General features: G+C 45.6%; 1 protein-coding gene across 1 annotated transcript in view; it reads right to left on the bottom strand.

Moving 5' to 3' along the window:
* The window catches only part of CTNNAL1 (catenin alpha like 1), a 71,783-nt gene that overhangs the window by 40,246 nt on the left and 13,397 nt on the right, over window positions 1–18,140 (bottom strand). The window contains exons 2-4 of the mRNA XM_060254503.1: window positions 3,999–4,188; window positions 2,409–2,596; window positions 1,803–1,922 (exon numbers count right to left, since the gene is read on the bottom strand). Coding sequence (XP_060110486.1) covers window positions 1,803–1,922; window positions 2,409–2,596; window positions 3,999–4,188 — 498 coding nt within the window. The remainder of the gene's footprint in view (window positions 1–1,802; window positions 1,923–2,408; window positions 2,597–3,998; window positions 4,189–18,140) is intronic.

Here is an 18,140-nt window from a genome sequence, read left to right as displayed (position 1 = left end):
GGATTCTAAAAGTCAAAGCTCCCTATTTGATGACTGGAGTTTTAGCTCTTCAAAGCTTATTGCCCATGTTCTCCAAAATCTCCAACAACAATAGGAATACACATTTAAAATTTGCAGTTTCACTCCCACTAATCTCTGCAATGCAATACAGGCTTGCTCTCCTTCAGGTGCTTCTTGGCCCATCTCTGCCCTCCCCCCACCCCACTAACTCTCAGGAAGATTTGTGCCATTAGTGGAAAGAAAGAGGAACGACAGATTTAAGGCTGCTTAAAGGAGCTGTGGTTTTTCCTATGGCAAACTGGGCAAGCTGATACCGGAATGCTTCATGTTTTGTACATATATTTATCTACTGAAAACCCTGGGGAGAAACTGTCAAGAAAGTGTTTCTTTCCATGGATTTTATGTTATTTGGTTGTAATGGCTTCTCATTAATACTTATATATTCAGGGCTTTTTTTGAGCAGAAATGCATAAGAACACAGTTCCAGCTGGCTTGGTGCCAGGGGGTATGGCCTAATATGCAAATTAGTTCCTGCTGGGCTTTTTCTACAAAAAAGGTCTGTGTAAAACAAATATGACCTCAGGGTAGGCTTCCCAATCCCCAGGTCCCAGCGGGGGATCCCCCGGTTTTACAGGCTTCCCCCCTCCCCCAGCCAGCTGGCCGGCGGGGGAAGCTCCACCCCCACAGCCATTATGCACCTCCAGGAACGATTCCCATAGGGAATGATGGGGAATTGATCCGTGGGTGTCAGGGGCTCTGGGAAGGTTGTTTTTTGAGGTAGAGGTGCCAAATTTTCCGTATAGCATCTAGTGCCTCTCCCCAAAATACCTCCCAAGTTTCAAAAGGATTGGACCAGGGGGTCCAATTCTATGAGCCCCAAAAGAAGGTGCCCCTATCCTTCATTATTTTCTATGGAAGGAAGGCTTTCTAAAAGGTGTGCTGTCCCTTTAAATGTGATGGCCAGAACTCCCTTGGAGTTCAATTATGCTTGTCACACCCTTGCTCCTGGCTCTGCCCCCAATGTCTCCTGGCTCCACCCCCAAAGTCCCCAGCTATTTCTTGAATTGGACTTGGCAACCCTACATCAGGGGTGGGGCTTAATGTGCAAATGAGTTTCTGCTGGGCTTTTTAGAAAACACACACATCCACCTTTAATCCATAGATGAAGTCATAAATACGTGCAGGTCTCAGTGAGAAAGTAGAACAGATAAATAAACGGAACTAAGCCAATTGTGGAGACATTAAGCAGGCATAAAAGGTCTGCTGGTCCCTGACAGGCAGCGGAGGGATACCTTGTGTGGGCTTGGCAGTCACTTGTAGCCCCAGACTGGATCCTAAGGTGGCCATTCTGCCGGCAGATCTATGGGGGCAGAGGAAGGGAGGGTGACTTTCTGATCTCCCCCTCCCAATGCAGCCCTCTCAGTGGTCACAAACGGCTCTCCTGTCTGATGAAAAGGTTTCGCCCAGTCTTTTCATTATAAAGAACAGCAGCCTTTCATATGTTCATAACAGGGTCATCAATTTGTCTGCATTAAGTTTAGATCATCTTTCAAATCAGGTTATTTTTAAATGAAGACCTTATGAGAGCTGAAACATTAAAACAAATTTAAACCTTTTCTGGTTCACAGTTAAGAAAGGAAAAGGAAAGGTCCCCTGTGCAAGCACCAGTCGTTTTCGACTAGTGTAGATGACTGGGGAAGGCAATGGAAAAACAACCCCGTAAAAAAGTCTGCCGTGAAAACGTGATGTGACATCACAGTTAAGAACACACTATTTTTTATCTATTTTTGAAGAGTACTTACATTCTGTCGCTCTCCAGTTAAATGGGCAAATTCCACCATTTCATTTCCGAACTGGCTGAATATCTGCACAAATTCCTGAAAAGTACTCACTTTCTCTAGCTGTTCCATTGTTAAAAGTACCTACAAAATACATTGAGTAAGCAATTAATTATGCATTTATAAAGCCAATGCAAAAATGTTTTGAATTTCCGCAAAACATTATGAAATGTTTGGGAGGGACAGTGGCTCAGTGGTAGAACATCTGCTTGGTAAGCAGGAGGTCCCAGGTTCAATCCCTGGCATCTCCAACTAAAAAGGCTCCAGGCAAGCAGGCGTGAAAAACTCAGCTTGAGACCCTGGAGAGCCGCTGCCAGTCTGAGTAGACAAGACTGACTTGGATGGACCAAAGAGGGTCTGATTCAGTAGAAGGCAGCTTCATATGTTCCTATGTTTCATATTTTAACAGCAAAATGGTATCTGACCATCCAACTCAAGTAATCTTTTTTCACTGAATAGTCCAATCTTATGCTGTGCTGCAGTGGAATACAGCCTGCTTACTTATTCCTTCAGTTGGGACTAGTACATGAGACAATGATTACATGCACTCTCAAGCCAAATTTTAAATACCTTGTTCCTAGAAGTTATAATCTGCTTAATCACTATTCGGTCAGCCAGCACCAATACTTTAGTCACCGAAGAAAGCAGCAATCGGGCAGCTTTTACCACTCCAGTTTTGTCCGTAAAAATGGTGATCTGGCCATCGGATTCTGGATGATCCAAGGCCGCTACGTCCGTTAGCTGAGCGATCGTCTCCCCTACAAACAAAGAACAGCAACTGATACTTTATTGGAGCTATTCCAAGAACTGGACAGAATCAAAGCAAGAGCAGAAGGCCAGCATCCTTCTAGAAAAGTCCAGGTAACTGTCAAAGGAAATGCAAGACCCTATTTTCTTTTACAGTGAGTCCATGCCCACCTCAAACTCCTTAATGAGGCCTTCTATCCCTGAAATGAGGTATTTCAGAGATCAGACAAAAAGGCTGCCAATTCCAGGTTGGGGGATTCCTGGTGATTTGGGAGGGAGGGTGGGGTTCAGGGTGGGAAGGCACCTCAGCGTTGTGTATGGTCACAGAACTGCCCCCTCCAAAGCAGCCATTCTCTCCAGGGGAACTGAGCTCTGTCATCTCAAAATCAGCTGTAATTCTGACAGAACTCCACCCCCCACCTGAAGGTTGGCAACTCACAGCTACCAAAAGCTGCTGCTGTCCCATAAAGCTGCCATTGACTGAATCGGCCTCCTGGTCTATCAAAGTTCACCTTATCTACTGGCAACAGCTCCCCAGGGCTCAGGGAGGGGACTCCCATGTCCCCATTGTTGAAGATGCCAGATATTGGCCCTTCTGCATGCAAAGCTCCTGCTTTGCCCAAACCAGGACCCCACGACACCAAGCCCTATACTTTCTGACATCATGCCCACGGGTTGGGCACTCTTCCCACCCCAACTCTGCTTTGCTGGCACTTTTGCAACATGGGAGGAACTGCTGATGCCATCACATAATCCAGGTGGCTTCACTAGGAGGAGGAGGAGGAGGTGGTGTGCTGCTGTGTTCACCTACAGCCCACCATCTCCATCATGCCCAGTGGTCAGAGCAGTGGCATATTTCAAGGCCAATGGGAATGGGGGGGGGACCACTGTGCACCTTCTTGATGTCTGGGATGCCTTTTCCATTATTTCATCCCAGTTTGTTCTGTTGAGTGGTCCCTGAACATTCAGGAATCGGACATTCCTGTTTTAGACAAGGAGACAGCTGTGTTTTTCTGCCTCCCTTCCCATCACCCAAAGCCACCCAAAAACCTGGGGAATTGGAAGCTTTAGATAGATACCCTGAGGAATCCTAATGCAAACCTCTGCTTATACTGTTGTCTCAGGCCCCAGTGTGGATGGAGCCTCACAGTCCTCTGGTGAATGCTGCACGAGCCAACTGGCTGCATGCCAGCCATCAGCAGCAGGAATTCTGACAACTTCAGCCAAAAAGGGCAAGCCCAGGCTGGAGGCACCGCTCCAAATACTAAAAGGACTGAAATTGCAACTCTTGCTTGCAAACAGCAGTGCATCCCTAAACAGTTGTGATCACCAACTCCCAAACACGTTCACTTTCTCTCTTCATTGCAGAGATGGTGGTGGCAAGCCTCTGGCCTTCCTCAAAGACCCACCTACCTGCTCGCTTTGCGTCAATGCAGGCAACATTCATTTCCTCTTTCAGCTCTTGGTTTTCATTTGCAATTGCTTCGCCCACTGTAACAAATCTCCCAACCGCCAGGTTTACAGCTTGGCCCACTTGCTGGATCGCTTTCAGAGTCTTGTCTGACCGCTTTGGTTTGTCCTTATGGTTGATGAGAGTGGTTATCTGCATAGGAAGCCAGTGGCACACTTTTAGCATCAAGCACACATCAAGATCACTTCCCTTGGAGAAAATGGCTGCTTTGGAGGGTGGCACCCCAAGAGGCCCCTCCCCTGAGCCTGCTTGAATTTCCCAGTCCGCACGGAGGCCAGAGCCATGTCGAATTCACCCAAGTCCCACTTCACACATTCCATCTTGTGCATGGTAGGGGGAAGGGGGAGAGGAAGGGTGGGGGCACATCTGCTACTCCAGAGCAGTAAGCACTGCCAGCCCAGCAAGTCTAAGACAATTAGGCAGCACTAGGCCTATGAACAAGAGTCATTCCTAAAGAGCACCTCTACTCCCTCTGATGCCCTTAACAAACTCTTTTTGGTGCTGCAAACAAAAGCTGGAATCTCTGGCCCTGTCCTACCAGCACAGGCCTTCAGCAAAAGACTGCACAGCATGCTCATAAGAACATCTTTTGTCTGGGGAAGGTCCTTCTTGCCAAAAGAATACTGTTCTGCTAGCAGAGAAGAAGAAAAGAGGAAGAGTCCAGTAGCACCTTAAAGACTAACACAATCTGTGGTAGGGTAGGAGTTTCTGCGAATCATTGCTCACTTCTTCAGGTACATATAGAATGTGAGACCTTCTGTCCTATATATTGGAAAGTGATTTCAGATGCCAAATATTAGCAGGCAATTGACAATAGGAGGTGTGATTGGATTATGTGTGATATGTAGAAGGGTTGTAGGCATGAAGAAATCAGCATTGGTAATAGACAGGAAACCTAGATCTCAATTCAGTCCAAGAGGACACATCATCTTGAGCTTCATTATCAGTTGCAATTCAGCAGTCTCTTTCTAACTCCCTTTGAAATTCCTTTGCAAGATAACTGCTACTTTTAGGACAGAAACTGAATGTCCTGGAAGGTTAAAATGCCCCCCACCTGGGTTTTGAATGTTGTGGTTTCTAATGTCAGACTTATGTCCATTAATTCTCTGTCCAAGGGACTGGTCTGTTTGTCCATTGTAGAGAGTGGAAGGGCACGGCTGACCCGTGATGGCATCAATCACATTAGAGGATGAGCAGGAGCAGGAGCAGGAACCTGAGATGCTCTGGCTGATGTTGCTGGTCCAGTGATGGTGTTGCTGGGATCTACATGAGAGCAAAGTTGGCATCTTGGTTTGTTGCAGGCCTTGACACTGAGTCCATGTGACTGTTAAGAAGTTTATCATTGTGGGTGAGAAGTTAGCAGCTGTCCGTAATCAAGAAAAGGTTGCGTCCCTCCCAGCACCTGTGTGAGGGGAAGTGTCACTATCCAGCAAGAAATGCTCACCTTTGCTTTTGCAGGCTTTTTGGTGGGCTCACAACAGCCTGAGAGGGGGGTAGAGCCAGATCTGGCACTGTAAAGTGTCTATCAATAAAATGAACTTTTACTGCACACCAGAAAGGCCTGATTATTGAGGACGTTTCAGCACACAATGACAGGTCTCAAAAGGCAAAGACAACATTATCAGGTGGCTGTCTTGGTCCAATTTGGGGTGGTGGTCTAAAAACACCTTATAATAAGAACTAAAAATTAATAATAATAAAAATTATACTACTAGTGAAAAAAAGAGTGTACAATTGCCCACTGTAGTCTACACATTTTTTCAAACATTTTTCTACATAGAAAAAAAAATGTAGGAAAATTCTTCTCTACTGCAAGGACCGCTACAGCCTTCACCCTTTTTTAATTCATACTCTTCTTATAATAGGCTTAAAGATTAATACCTGTTCCCAGTTTGTAAGTTCATGTAGCAAGGGCAACTAAATGGGAAGAATTAAGTTATTTTACCCACTAAAATATCCTCAGGAATAAACTATATTGATTCCGGTGGGTAGAGAACTCTACACAGCCAATCGTCCCACTTCAAAGAAGAAGATGCTTTAGGGTCACCCCCATGCATGAAAAGAGACGGATGGACTGGCAATTCCCATTTCATTGTATCGTAGGAAGCGTGCATGCACACCAAAGTTCATACCTAGAATACAGCTTTGTTGGTCTTAAAAGGCTGCTGTTAGTATTGATATTAGTTTCAGAGAGAAGCTGTGTTGGTCTGCAGGAGAACAGCTAGATTTGAGTCCAGGAGCACCAGCAGAGCCAGTTTGGTGCGCGGACTCTTATCTGGGAGGACCAGGTTTGATTCCCCACTCCTCCACATGCAGCTGCTGATGTGACCTTGATTCAGTCACAGGTTCTCACAGAGCTGTTCTGTTCAAGAGCAGTTCTGGGAGAGCTCTCTCAGCCTCACCTACCTCACAGGGTGTCTATTGTGGGGAGAGGAAGGGAAAGGAGATCATAAGCCACTCTGAGACTCCGTCAGGTAGTGAAGGGTGGGATATAAATCCAATCTCTTCTCTTCTTCTTCTCCTCTTAGAGACCAACCAGATTTGGGGGAGTATGAATGTTTGAGAGTTGGTCTCTGAAGTGCTCCTGGACTTGGATCTAGATGTGTTGGTTTCATAGTGCAACAGAACAGCCCAGGAGGCCACTTTTATAAATGAAACAGGATCATGTTTCCCATAGATTGTTTCAGTGTCCAGTTTAATTGCTTATCAGCCGTAGTCCAGTTTCTTCATCATATGCTGGTGCCTTGATGGTTTACTATTAGCCTTCCTGATACTGCCCATCTATATTATCATTTCCCTCGTCCGAAAGGCAGATACTGTTTCTTTAAGCAGTCGCTTTCATTGCAACGCCTCCGCCAGAGTATCAAGAAACACCAGAACTTTACAGTTCTGCAAGCTTAGTTGTTTTTTCCCTCTTTGGCCAAATATAAGATTTCGATCCTAATTCTTTTATTGTGGAACCAGACAACTGTGTTGCATGGTTCTCTCCACAGCTCATTTCCTTTTACTCCTACACGGTAAGCTGCATCTATGAACACCGGGGGCGGGGGGGCGGGGAGGGATCCTCATCCAGCTGGAGCAAATCAGCAACCATCTCATCAACACTTGTGGCCATTGGTCAGGTGGACAAATGTCTTCCAACACCCCACACAGTTTCAGCCTAAAAGGTGGGTCTCCATTTGAATAAATTGTATGTGTCGTCTTGAACGGCTGACTTGAGGTTTTATGGAACTGCAACTGCACATGGAGGCATCTTAGCAAGTGACATCTGAGGAAGTGTGTGTGCAGGGTCACAGTACCTCATGCCCAGAATTAAACTTTGTTGGTCTGGAAGGTGGCTTCCTGGACTCAGACTTGGTTCAATTGACTGCATGGCTAGTGAAACAGAATATAAGAGTGCAGCACACACCCAAAAGTGCATAGCCTAGTTAAGCAAAATATTTATAGCTCCTATATATAAAATCACATGCTACCATTTATCTGGATGATGATGCCAAAAGTATTTCTAGTAGCCTATTTGTTGTGTGAGCTGCAGTCAATAGGCAAGATTCAAGGTCTTCTTGCGCAGCGTCAGCAGACCAGAGAAGGTATCAGAACTTATTTTATCCCCTAACCTCTTCAGCTTATGCCTCAGATTTGTTACTTTATTTATTTTTATTTTAGTATATTCCTATTCCACCCATTCCCTGTAGGGGTTAGGGTAAAACAATAAAATACAATAAACACATTTTATAAACAAACAACTCAACAGCACTCAGAACATTTTCTATATCATCCCATATTGCCCAGCCTGGCAGTCTCACATTATGGTAAGATGTTATCCCATAGAGATGGCAATGGCAGTGTGGAAAGGCAGGGATCAGAGTGTCAGGCTAGATCTGCAAAACCCAGGTTCGAATCCCCACTCTGCCACGAAACTTGCTAGGTGACCTTGGGCCGGTCACACACTTTCAGCCTAACTAACTGCACAAGATATAGATGGAGAAGGGGGAATCCTTGATGTCACCTTAAGCCCCATGGGTGAAAGGCACAATAACAATGTACTGAAGACAGAGAAACAGGACACAGTCAAGGTGCAAAGTGAAAGGATGGCATAAGAAACAAAAATCAAGAAATCCTATCCTATAAGGCAGGGGTGTCAAACTCATTTATTAGAAGGGCCGGATCTGACATAATTGAGACCTTGTCGGACTGGGCCCTGTGTGTCATAAAATGTAATGCCAAGTAATGGAGATATAAACTTTATAAAGGACAGAGACAAAAACAAAGATTTTTTAAAAAACTTAAAATTAAAACATTAGCACTCTTGCAATATTTTGTTTATTTAAGTCTCTGATAACTGACTACTCTTGTTCTGAGGAGCCTCAGCCAATAGATGGAAGAGAGGCTTGGCTTAGTAGCTGTGTTGTGTGATTGAGAAAGCCTAGAAAACAAGCAGTCCCTCTCTCCCTTGCTCCCCAAGGGAGGAGACTCAGCCAATGGAGAAAACAGAGGCTTTGCTCCATAGCTCCTTATGATTGAGCAAGCCTGGCAAAGCAAGCTGTGATACAGAAGGGAGAGAGAGAGAGGAAGCAGACGGCAGCCAGTTGCTTGGGGGCCTGATAGGAGCCCTCCAGGGGCCTGGTCTGGCCCTTGGGCCACCTGTTTGACACCCCTGTACAAATGGCTTTTTACTTTTTTACACCTTGCAAAGTATACGAACGCTGCAGACAGAGCAGCAGCCCAGTTCAAGCACAATGACTGACACGTGCAAAGCAGCTGGTGTATGATCTCCTTGCCTATCAAGGTCCCATTTAAACAAGGCCACATCTGCACATAGGACATAATCAGATGGTTGAGTGAAATGTACCATTTCAAATGAAGGGTGGGAGGAAAACCACTTCTGACAGATTCTGTGCACTAAAGTTACTCCTTATAAGCGGCACATCGAAGAGGAATGTTCGCCCTGCCGTGGTAGTTTCCTACCTGCTAGAAATTATTTTGAAACTGATTTTTAAAAAGCATACAGGAATATTTTAAAATGCAATTTCACCCAAGGTCCATAATGGTACAGTCTATTTACCTAAACGTCATACAGCAAATCAATCCCAGCAGGCAGCCACGTTGGTCTGGAGCACAGAACAAAGCAGCAGACAAGTGCACCTTTAAGACCAACTAAATAAACTGAATAAAACTTAGTTGGTCTTAGAGGTGCACTTGGCTACTGCTTTGTTATATAACAAACAGCAAGGGAGGGACGGTGGCTCAGTGGTAGAGCATCTGCTTGGGAAGCAGAAGGTCTCAGGTTCAATCCCTGGCACCTCCAAAAAAAGGGTCCAGGCAAATAGGTGTGAAAAAACTCAGCTGGAGACCCTGGAGAAGACAATACTGACTTTGATGGACCAAAGGTCTGATTCAGTATAAGGCAACTTCATATTTTCAAATCAAGAAGACTTTGACAAGCAGGATAATGGCAAAATGCTCCTACCACGTGACTAAACAGAGGGGAGCCAGATACCAATAATACCCCATGGCAAGGCAGCACTGTCTAATATTCACAATTCCACAGAGAAACAGATTAACCTCATGGGTGTGTGCTCCAGGGCATCTGACTCCCAGAAGATTGTGATAAAACAGATTCTGAAAAGAGGCAACAGGTATTTCACTGGGAGCACAGCCATACATAAAAAGAAGGCTCGTGACATCTTCTAAAAATGAACAGATTTGTTGATGAATCTGTTGATGAAACAACCCGGTCATCCAAAGCAGCAGGACCCCCGCCCCCACTCAATGTGGCTTTTTATCTGCATGGGTCCCCAACTCCTGGCATTTTTTCTTTTTTTGCAATTTTTATCTAAATTACAAAAGTTATATATCAATATATGAAAAGAAAAATCAAAACAATCTTATACAATTGAATTTCCCCCCCAAAACGTCAAGACTAGCTTCATTAAATTCATTATTCATAGTACATTATCCATTTCCCAGCCATTTACCCAAACATTGACCAGTGTTTGAAATCCCCGCATGCACTCCAAGGTCTTGTCATGACCTTTCTTGAGATCTTAGCAACCCAGCTGCTCTTCATCCTCCAGACTTTGGCAAAACCCTCCCATTAGCTGGTTGTGGAAGGGGAAGGCAGGTGCTGACACTGGTGCTGCAAAGAATGCAGCCTTGAGGGTGCCCCAAAACTCCTCCCCCCTCCAGTATCCTCTCTAACTCACTTTTGTTTTGTATTTTTGTCTTCTGACTGTAATAAATATGACCGACACCCTGCTTGAAGCTAAGCAAGAGGACTGCAGCAAGCTTGCACAGACAGGATACTCCGGCAAGCTCTTTTGAGGCCCCAGAAGCAGCCCTGGCTGCTAGTTGTTTGCATCAAGGAACTTATTTGCATGGGGCAGCAACCAACCACCCAAGCCCCCACCTGCAGCTAAAAGGGGTGCATCTCAGACACCTCCTTGAAAACAACACTGAACTGCAGGTTTGAAACCTCCCTGGGATTGTTTATGTAAACACCCTTCATAATTTAAAAAAAGCCTCAGAACTTCCTACCAACACTTAAGAGGGTGAACTAAATGTACAAACAGATTGGAGGGTGAACGAAATGTAGAATTAAGACTGATCTGATCCGACAGGGCTCTTCTGATGTTGTTATGAAAACCTCGGCCTCTCTACCCTGTTGTTGCCCTCCAGAGGAACTGGCTGGCCGCTGTATGAGACAGGAGGCTGGACTAGATGGATCCTCACTGGTCTGATCCAGCAGGGCTCTTCTGATGGTCCTATAGCCTCCAGAACCTGGCAATTATACTGTCTCTGAAGACAGAGGTTGTCTTTATTTTTATTAATTTATTTACATTGTTTATGGTCTTTCTGAATGGGGCTCAAGGTGGGTTATAGAGAGTAAGTCAATACAGTTAATAGGATGGGACATTCAACAAATGATAAAAATTGGATTTGGGCTGCAGAACCAACTAGAAAACTAACAGAACAGAACTGAAACAAAGCATAAGTATTATCATGACATATTAAATTATGCAAAATTACATTGTAGGATCCAACTTACAAGTAGCTTTGTGAATAATTACACTACTACCCTCCTAAAGTTTGTAGAAAGCCAAGCAAGTGGGAGCCCTCCTGACCTCCCCAGGCAGGCCCTTCCACAAAGGGAAGGTACAATGAGAAGGCACCTTTCTGGGCAGTTCTTGATTTTGCCCATTTGTAGGTTGGCCCCTGCAGAAGGCCCTGCTCCAATGAGCAAAGCTGTTGTGGTGGAGCAAAGGGGGAGAGGTCGTCCCACAGATATGAGGGACCAAAGCCATGAAGGGCTTTGTATGGGATAGCCAGTACCTTAAATGGAGTCTGGTAACTGACGGGCAGTCAGTACAGCGACTGCAGAATGAGAGTCACAGGATTGCTCCATCTAGTACCTGAACCATTCCACACCAACTGGTTCTGAGGGGAGACCAGCAACAGTCTAATCTCAATGTCACTGTGGCATGGATCCAGGTGGGTCATTTTTTGAGCTAGGCTGAGTTGGAAAAATGCCTTATTTGCAACTGCTTTAACTTGCTTCTCCATCAACAATGTTGGGTCCAGTATAACCCTGAAGGCAGCTTCCCCAGCGGCCCAGTCCTTGTCTGTTCTGGGGCTGGAGGGTGGGATTGCTATCTATGGAGACTGAGTAACACACGTCTCAGCCAATGGGAGAGCAGGTGTGTCATCAGCAAAGACAGCTTGCCTTTTATATATATAGCATGAGTGCACCATCAAGTGGCATTTGTTAGAATCTCAAGAACCAGGTATTGCACTTTTAAAAAGATTTAAGTTTTAGCTAATTATAGCCCAGATAACAGCCAGAAGGCAAATAAAGCACTTCTACAACTGAAGCGTAAACAATTCTGGCCCTGGATCTGGGATGGCAGATCTGAACACAATTGTGTGTATAGTCATTATAAGTTCCTTAAAGGCAGATTGCAGTAAAACCCTAATTAAAAAATAACGTTTGTGAATATGATCACCAAAATTGATGACAGGCAATATTGCTGAAACAGGCTCACCCTGTTTCAATACAGGGAAATTTTGTATGGAGACGCATGAAGGTTACACATCCGTGTTTTTAGTTACTACGTCCATGAAGGAAGGGCTCTGTGACACAGAGCAGTCTTGTGACACCCAGATAAGAGCCGCCTCCGTCCTTCTACTGCAGCTCATGCAATTAAGAGCCACCAGCAGAGTGAAATGAGCAAGGCTCTGGGAAGCCTGTAGGAAACATTCAAAGTGACAAGCCTGTTAAACGCTCTGTTGCTATCGAAAGCTGTCAGCTGCAAAGCTAGCTAGGAAAGAGAACCACAAAATCAAACCAGAGGATCATTTGAAGTTCTCATCTCCTGGATCCAACCTCCACAGCACACACAACACGGAAACAGGAGGATCCACATCTTCATCTTAAAGGGTGTCATAGGCCTCTTACAGGGCCTGCAACAACAGAAGGCACTGCAATCAAAACAACACAGTGAGACTGTTCCTCCCTCCCCCCCGGGAATTACTGCCCCTCAGGTGGGGGTGACTTGTCGAAAGCACAGTTTATTCCTGTTCACTTCTCTTTCAATGACCGAAGAGAACATGTGTATCCTCCTATGTAGCAATATGTCTGGGGAGAGTATTAACTTTTCCTTCTGTCAACTCTTGTCTGTACTTTGAAAGAAATTTCCTTACCTTCTCCCCTCTGTTTATATAGTTTTCTACAGAGAAAGAGAAGCATCTACTAGCCATGGTGGGGAAGGGGAAGACACAGAGCAATGCTGAGGGCTGGGCTGGCAACGGCCCAGGGAGGACCGAGCAGAGGGACATTTCCTCCGTGCAAAGCAGGAACACTCCTAAACCATCTGCTTCATATTCTTACCCTCCGCCCACTTCCTCTGTCTTCCCACGAACAACAGAACAGACTGAAGGCTGGGGCTTCAACCCTGCAGACACTGAACACACCCCTTCCCGCCAGGCCCTCAGCCAGGAAAACTGGCTGGAGCAGCAGAGGAGGGCTTATCACTTCTGCCCAGGAGGAAGCAGCAGAAAACCAGAAAGCCCGTTTGTTGACGGAAGAGTGTTTAATCTGGCTGGCGCTAGGAACAAAAGCATCTAACCACGGAGAAAAAACAATGGTCTCGCTTGGGTCATTTCGGAATAATTATGCCTCAGATGTACACCTGAGTGAGACAATTTCTCTCTCTCTCTCTCTCGGCTTGACTTCGCGAATGAAGATTTAAGAAAGGTGCAGTAGTCCACGTCTGCTGCAGGCTCGCTGGTGGCTGACAAGACCAATGCGGGACAGGCAGGTCCGGCCACAGTGGCTGCAGGGAAAAGTCTGATTTGGGGTTGGTGCTGTAGCAGTGCGATTCTTCCTCAATCTCCTTTTGTCCTCAAGACCAGCTATGCGTGCGTTCTCAAAGGAAGGGACAGCCTGGTGGATGGTGTGCCTCCATGCTTTGTGATCTGAGGCTAGGTCAGACCACTGGTGATGGTTGATGCGACAGGTGCCAAGGGATTTCTTCAAGGAGTCCTTGTACCTCTTCTTTGGTGCCCCTCTATTTCGATGGCTGGTGGAAAGTTCGCCATACAGGGCAATCTTGGGAAGGCGGTGGTTTTCCATCCTAGAAATATGCCCTGCCCAGCGCAGCTGCGTCTTCAACAGCAGTGCCTCGATGCTTGTAACCTCCGCCCTCTTGAGGACTTCAGTGTTGGTCACAAAGTCACTCCAGTGGATGTTGAGGATGGTGCAAAGGCAGCGCTGATGAAAGCGCTCAAGGAGTCGCAGGTGAGGACGGTATAAAACCCACGATTTGTAGCCGTAGATGAGGGTTGTCATCACAACCGCTTTGTAAACATTGATCTTTGTGCCCTTTTTCAGATGCTTGTTGCTCCACACTCTTTTGTGGAGTCGGCCAAATGCACGGTTTGCCTTTGCCAGCCTGTTGTCAATCTCCTTGTCGATCTTGGCATCTGAGAAGATGATGCACCCCAGGTAGCTGAACTGCTGGACTGTCTTCAGAACTGATTCACCCACAGTGATGCAGGGAGGGTGATAATCTTCCTGGGGTGCAGGCTGGTGGAGAACTTCTGTCTTCTTCAGACTAACTTCTAGGCCGAATAGCTTGGCAGCCTCTGCAAAGCAGGACGTCATATGCTGCAGAGCTGATACCGAGTGGGAGACGAGTGCACCATCATCAGCAAACAGTAGCTCTCGGATAAGTTTTTCCATTGTCTTGGAGTGAGCCTTTAGTCGCCTCAGGTTGAACAGGCTGCCATCAGTGCAATAGCGGATGTAGACACCATCGTCATCATCTAGATCTACTGTGGCTCTTTGAAGCATCATGCTAAAGAAGATTGTAAAGAGAGTTGGCGTGAGAACGCAGCCTTGCTTTACACCTGTGCCTATTGGGAAGGGCTCCGAGAGGTCGTTGCAGTGTCTGACTTGGCCTCGCTGGTCTTCATGTAGCTGGATGATCATGCTGAGGAACCTTGGGGGACATCCTAAACATTCCAAAATTTGCCACCGGCCTTTCCTGCTAACAATATCGAAAGCTTTGGTAAGGTCGACAAAAGTCACATATATGGTGTGCTGAAATCACAGAATGGATCACAGCTAAAATTGTCCAAAGAACACACGTACTGGGGTCATTTTGCTTTTTCATATTCTTGCTATACAAGACTTGGCAGTAAAATACTTCCTAATGAATATGTAACTATATGTTTTTTCCTTCAAACTTTTGCCACAACTGGCTTGCCCTCATTTCTCAGGCTTTTGGAACAATAACGACCTCTTGGTTACGCCACCCTTCACTGATTTTAGCAGTCATAACAGAAGCAAGTGAAAAGGATATCTCTTGGAGATAGAAAGCAGAAACTGTCAACAAACTATTCCACATTACAAATCTTTTGCAAAAATTGTACCCATAACTGGAAAAGGAGGTATCCAGGAAAATATTAGCGTGCATTTTTAAGGGCATGTGAATTTTTAAGTGCGTTTGTGTGTGCATTCTTTAAAAATAATACATATTTCCAGATAATTTGACATAAATTACATAGAGCATTAAATGTATTCTTTGGGAGTCAGAACTCCTATACTCATATAGGCCAGCATGGTGTTGTGGTTAAAACTGGCAGCCACTAATCTTGAAAACCAGGTTTGATTCCCCACTCCTCCTCCTCCACATGGAGCCTGCTGGGTGACCTTGGGCTAGTCACGGTTCTCTCTGAACTCTCTCAGCCCTGCCTCTCCACAAGGTCCCTGTTGTTGGGAGTCATAGGGAAAGGTGATCGTAAGCTGCTTTGAGACTCCTTCAGGCAGAGAAAAGCAGGGTATAAAATCCTGCTCTTCTTCATGTTCTATCAGGCTTTCGATGCTCTGTTTCCAATGCAATGGAATAGAGAAAGTAGAGAAAAAAGTACTTTTCTCCCTTTCTCACAATACAAGAACTCGTGGCCATTCGATGAAATTGCTGAGCAGTTGGGTTAGAACAGATAAAATGAAGTACTTCTTCACGCAAAGGGTGATTAACATGTGGAATTCACTGCCACAGGAGGTGGTGGCTACAAGCATAGCCAGCTTCAAGAGGAGATTGGATAAAAATATGGAGCAGAGGTCCCTCAGTGGCTAATAGCCACAGCATATTATTGGAACTGTCTGGGGCAGTGATGCTTTGTATTCTCGGATGGCCATTGGCCTGATCCAGCACGGCTTCTCCTGTGTTCTTATGTTCAAGCAACTTCCCCCGTACAGCAATGGTCTGTTCTTTGCTGCTCCTGACAACTTTGTGAAATCTACAGAGGCAACCGTGATGACAGGGCGTCAAATACATCTGCGTCCCTTGGCTGCAGCGGCCTTCATGATTCCCACACTTCAGTAAACTTGATCTTAGTGCATCAGACTAGGATTTGGGAAATTCAAGTGTGACTCTCCACTCTCCTGTGGGAACTCTCCAGGGTCGTTTTCGCACTCACCTCCAGCCGGCGCGACCCCCCTCTTCACCGCGCAGGATCTGCGCGGATTTCACACTAAATGCCGCGGAGCAGCCTTTTGCGCCGGAAACTCCCGTCGCCAAAGCCGCGCAAACGCCAAACTGCTTTTTGGCGATTTACGTTTGAGCAGCTTTTGCGATGGGAGTTTCCGGCGCAAAAGGCTGCTCCGCGGCATTTAGTGCGAAATCCGCGCAGATCCTGTGCGGTGAAGAGGGGGGTTGCGCCGGCTGGAGGTGAGTGCGAAAACGACCCAGGTGACCTTGGGCCAACCTCTCTCACTCCCTCTTTCTTACCAACCTACCTCACAGGATTGTTGTGAGGATAAAATGGAGGAGGGGGGATGTTGTAAGCTGCTTTCGGCCTCCACTGGGGGGAAAGGTGGGTGGGGTATAAATTAAATTTTAAAACATTTAAATCAACTTTCTGCACCAATCTATCTGTTGTGGAGGCTGGGACTTGATGGTACGGGGTGCAGCAGGAGTCAGCCCAAGAGCATCTGGCCCTCCACTGGGGCTCCAGGCTGCAACATCACATCACTCCATCTGATTGAGCAACAGGCTGCGTGGGGAGGGGGGGTCCACAGGGATCCAATCCAATCACCATCTTTCTGCTTTAATAAACAATTAGCCTGTTAGCTGCACTGGAATTTGCAGCACTTTTCAAACCATTAACCTTCCAATGGAATACCAGGATATTTTTTATCCCGTTTTCTTTCAACTAGAAAAGATTTTTTTTGGAAATACAAAAAACTATAGCTCTGGAATATTATATAAACAGTGGAAGAATATTATCAGAGAGAATTGCAAGCACTTCATAAATACAGCTCATCTGAAATCTGGATTCTATATCTACAAGTATGACAATAGAATGAACTTCATGAGACACCTCGTTTCATTCAGTTTCCTATATTAAAAACCCACACCTTCATTTACAGTGAATACTGTTGCACTGCACTGAAGCCTCACTGTTCACGTTGAATGAGTTCCCCACATCTTGGCATTCTGCCCCTGGGCATCCGGAGGCCTCTTCCTTCACTCTTCAAGTGGTGTTAATATTACCAAAAGTTAAATCTGTTACTTAGCTGCATACCTGACAGATTAAGTCTGTATGTATTTCTATTTTTAAAAGGCTTAAGTGCTCAGTTAGCCTAAGTGTAGTCCACAGCAAAGGAAACTTAAAAACAGCTCAAAATTTAGACACATTTGATGCTATCTATATTAAGAATAGATGGGAAGCTAGAATTCTGTGCTAAAACTCCCAAATTTCAAGGCTATTTACATGGGAAAACATCTATATATATGGCATAGTCACAAAAAGGCTGCAATCCTCAACACAGCTAGGATACTTAACAGTGCAAACCTCGGCAGAGCTCCTTCTGGTACCTCTGGAATCAATTAATCAAAAGGGATTGCACTGCAAGTCCCACAGAATCCCCCCCCCACACACACACACACACACACACCACAGATCCACCACTAACATCATTTACCATCAACCAAAAATGCATGCTTTTGCTTTAACGTGAACATTTATTTTCTTTGCACAACCTTCTTCAATTTGGGAGGGATGCAAGATGTGTGATTTTCCCTATGTTGAGTAATTGAGACTGTCCCTCCACAAATTATTCAGGAATATTTGTTTCAGTTTTGTCCCACATTAGAGGAAAAGGAATGGGAGTTGTAAACATTTTGGGATAATGGCTGCGTGAAGCCAGCAATTCAGGGACCATAGAAAGTAACTGGTCATTCCATAAATAATTACTACACAAGAGCCTCTCTACTGCCCCCCCCCCCCGTCACTGACTATGTAGAAATGGGTGGCCAGTGGGCCAAACCTGACATTAGCCTTGGAACATCCAGATGCCACAACCCGATGCTTGCATCACCCCCATCCTTGGCGATCTCGCAAGAGGTATTAAAGGGGAGGGCTGGGGAGGGCACAAATGAGCTAGAAAGAGGAGTGTTGTTTGCTTTCATCCGTAACCTTCCTCCCACCCCCATTTCCCATCTTCTGAACCTTTCCAGGCAATACAAGGAGAAGGAAGACCAATCTGACCCTTAGTGAACTCACGGCAGACTGGATTTGAT

The sequence above is a fragment of the Heteronotia binoei genome, chromosome 14 (genome assembly GCF_032191835.1).
Source record: "Heteronotia binoei isolate CCM8104 ecotype False Entrance Well chromosome 14, APGP_CSIRO_Hbin_v1, whole genome shotgun sequence".
NCBI classification, from domain to species: Eukaryota; Metazoa; Chordata; class Lepidosauria; order Squamata; family Gekkonidae; genus Heteronotia; species Heteronotia binoei.
Note: the sequence above shows the minus strand (reverse complement) of the source record. Positions and strands in the feature narration are given on the sequence as shown.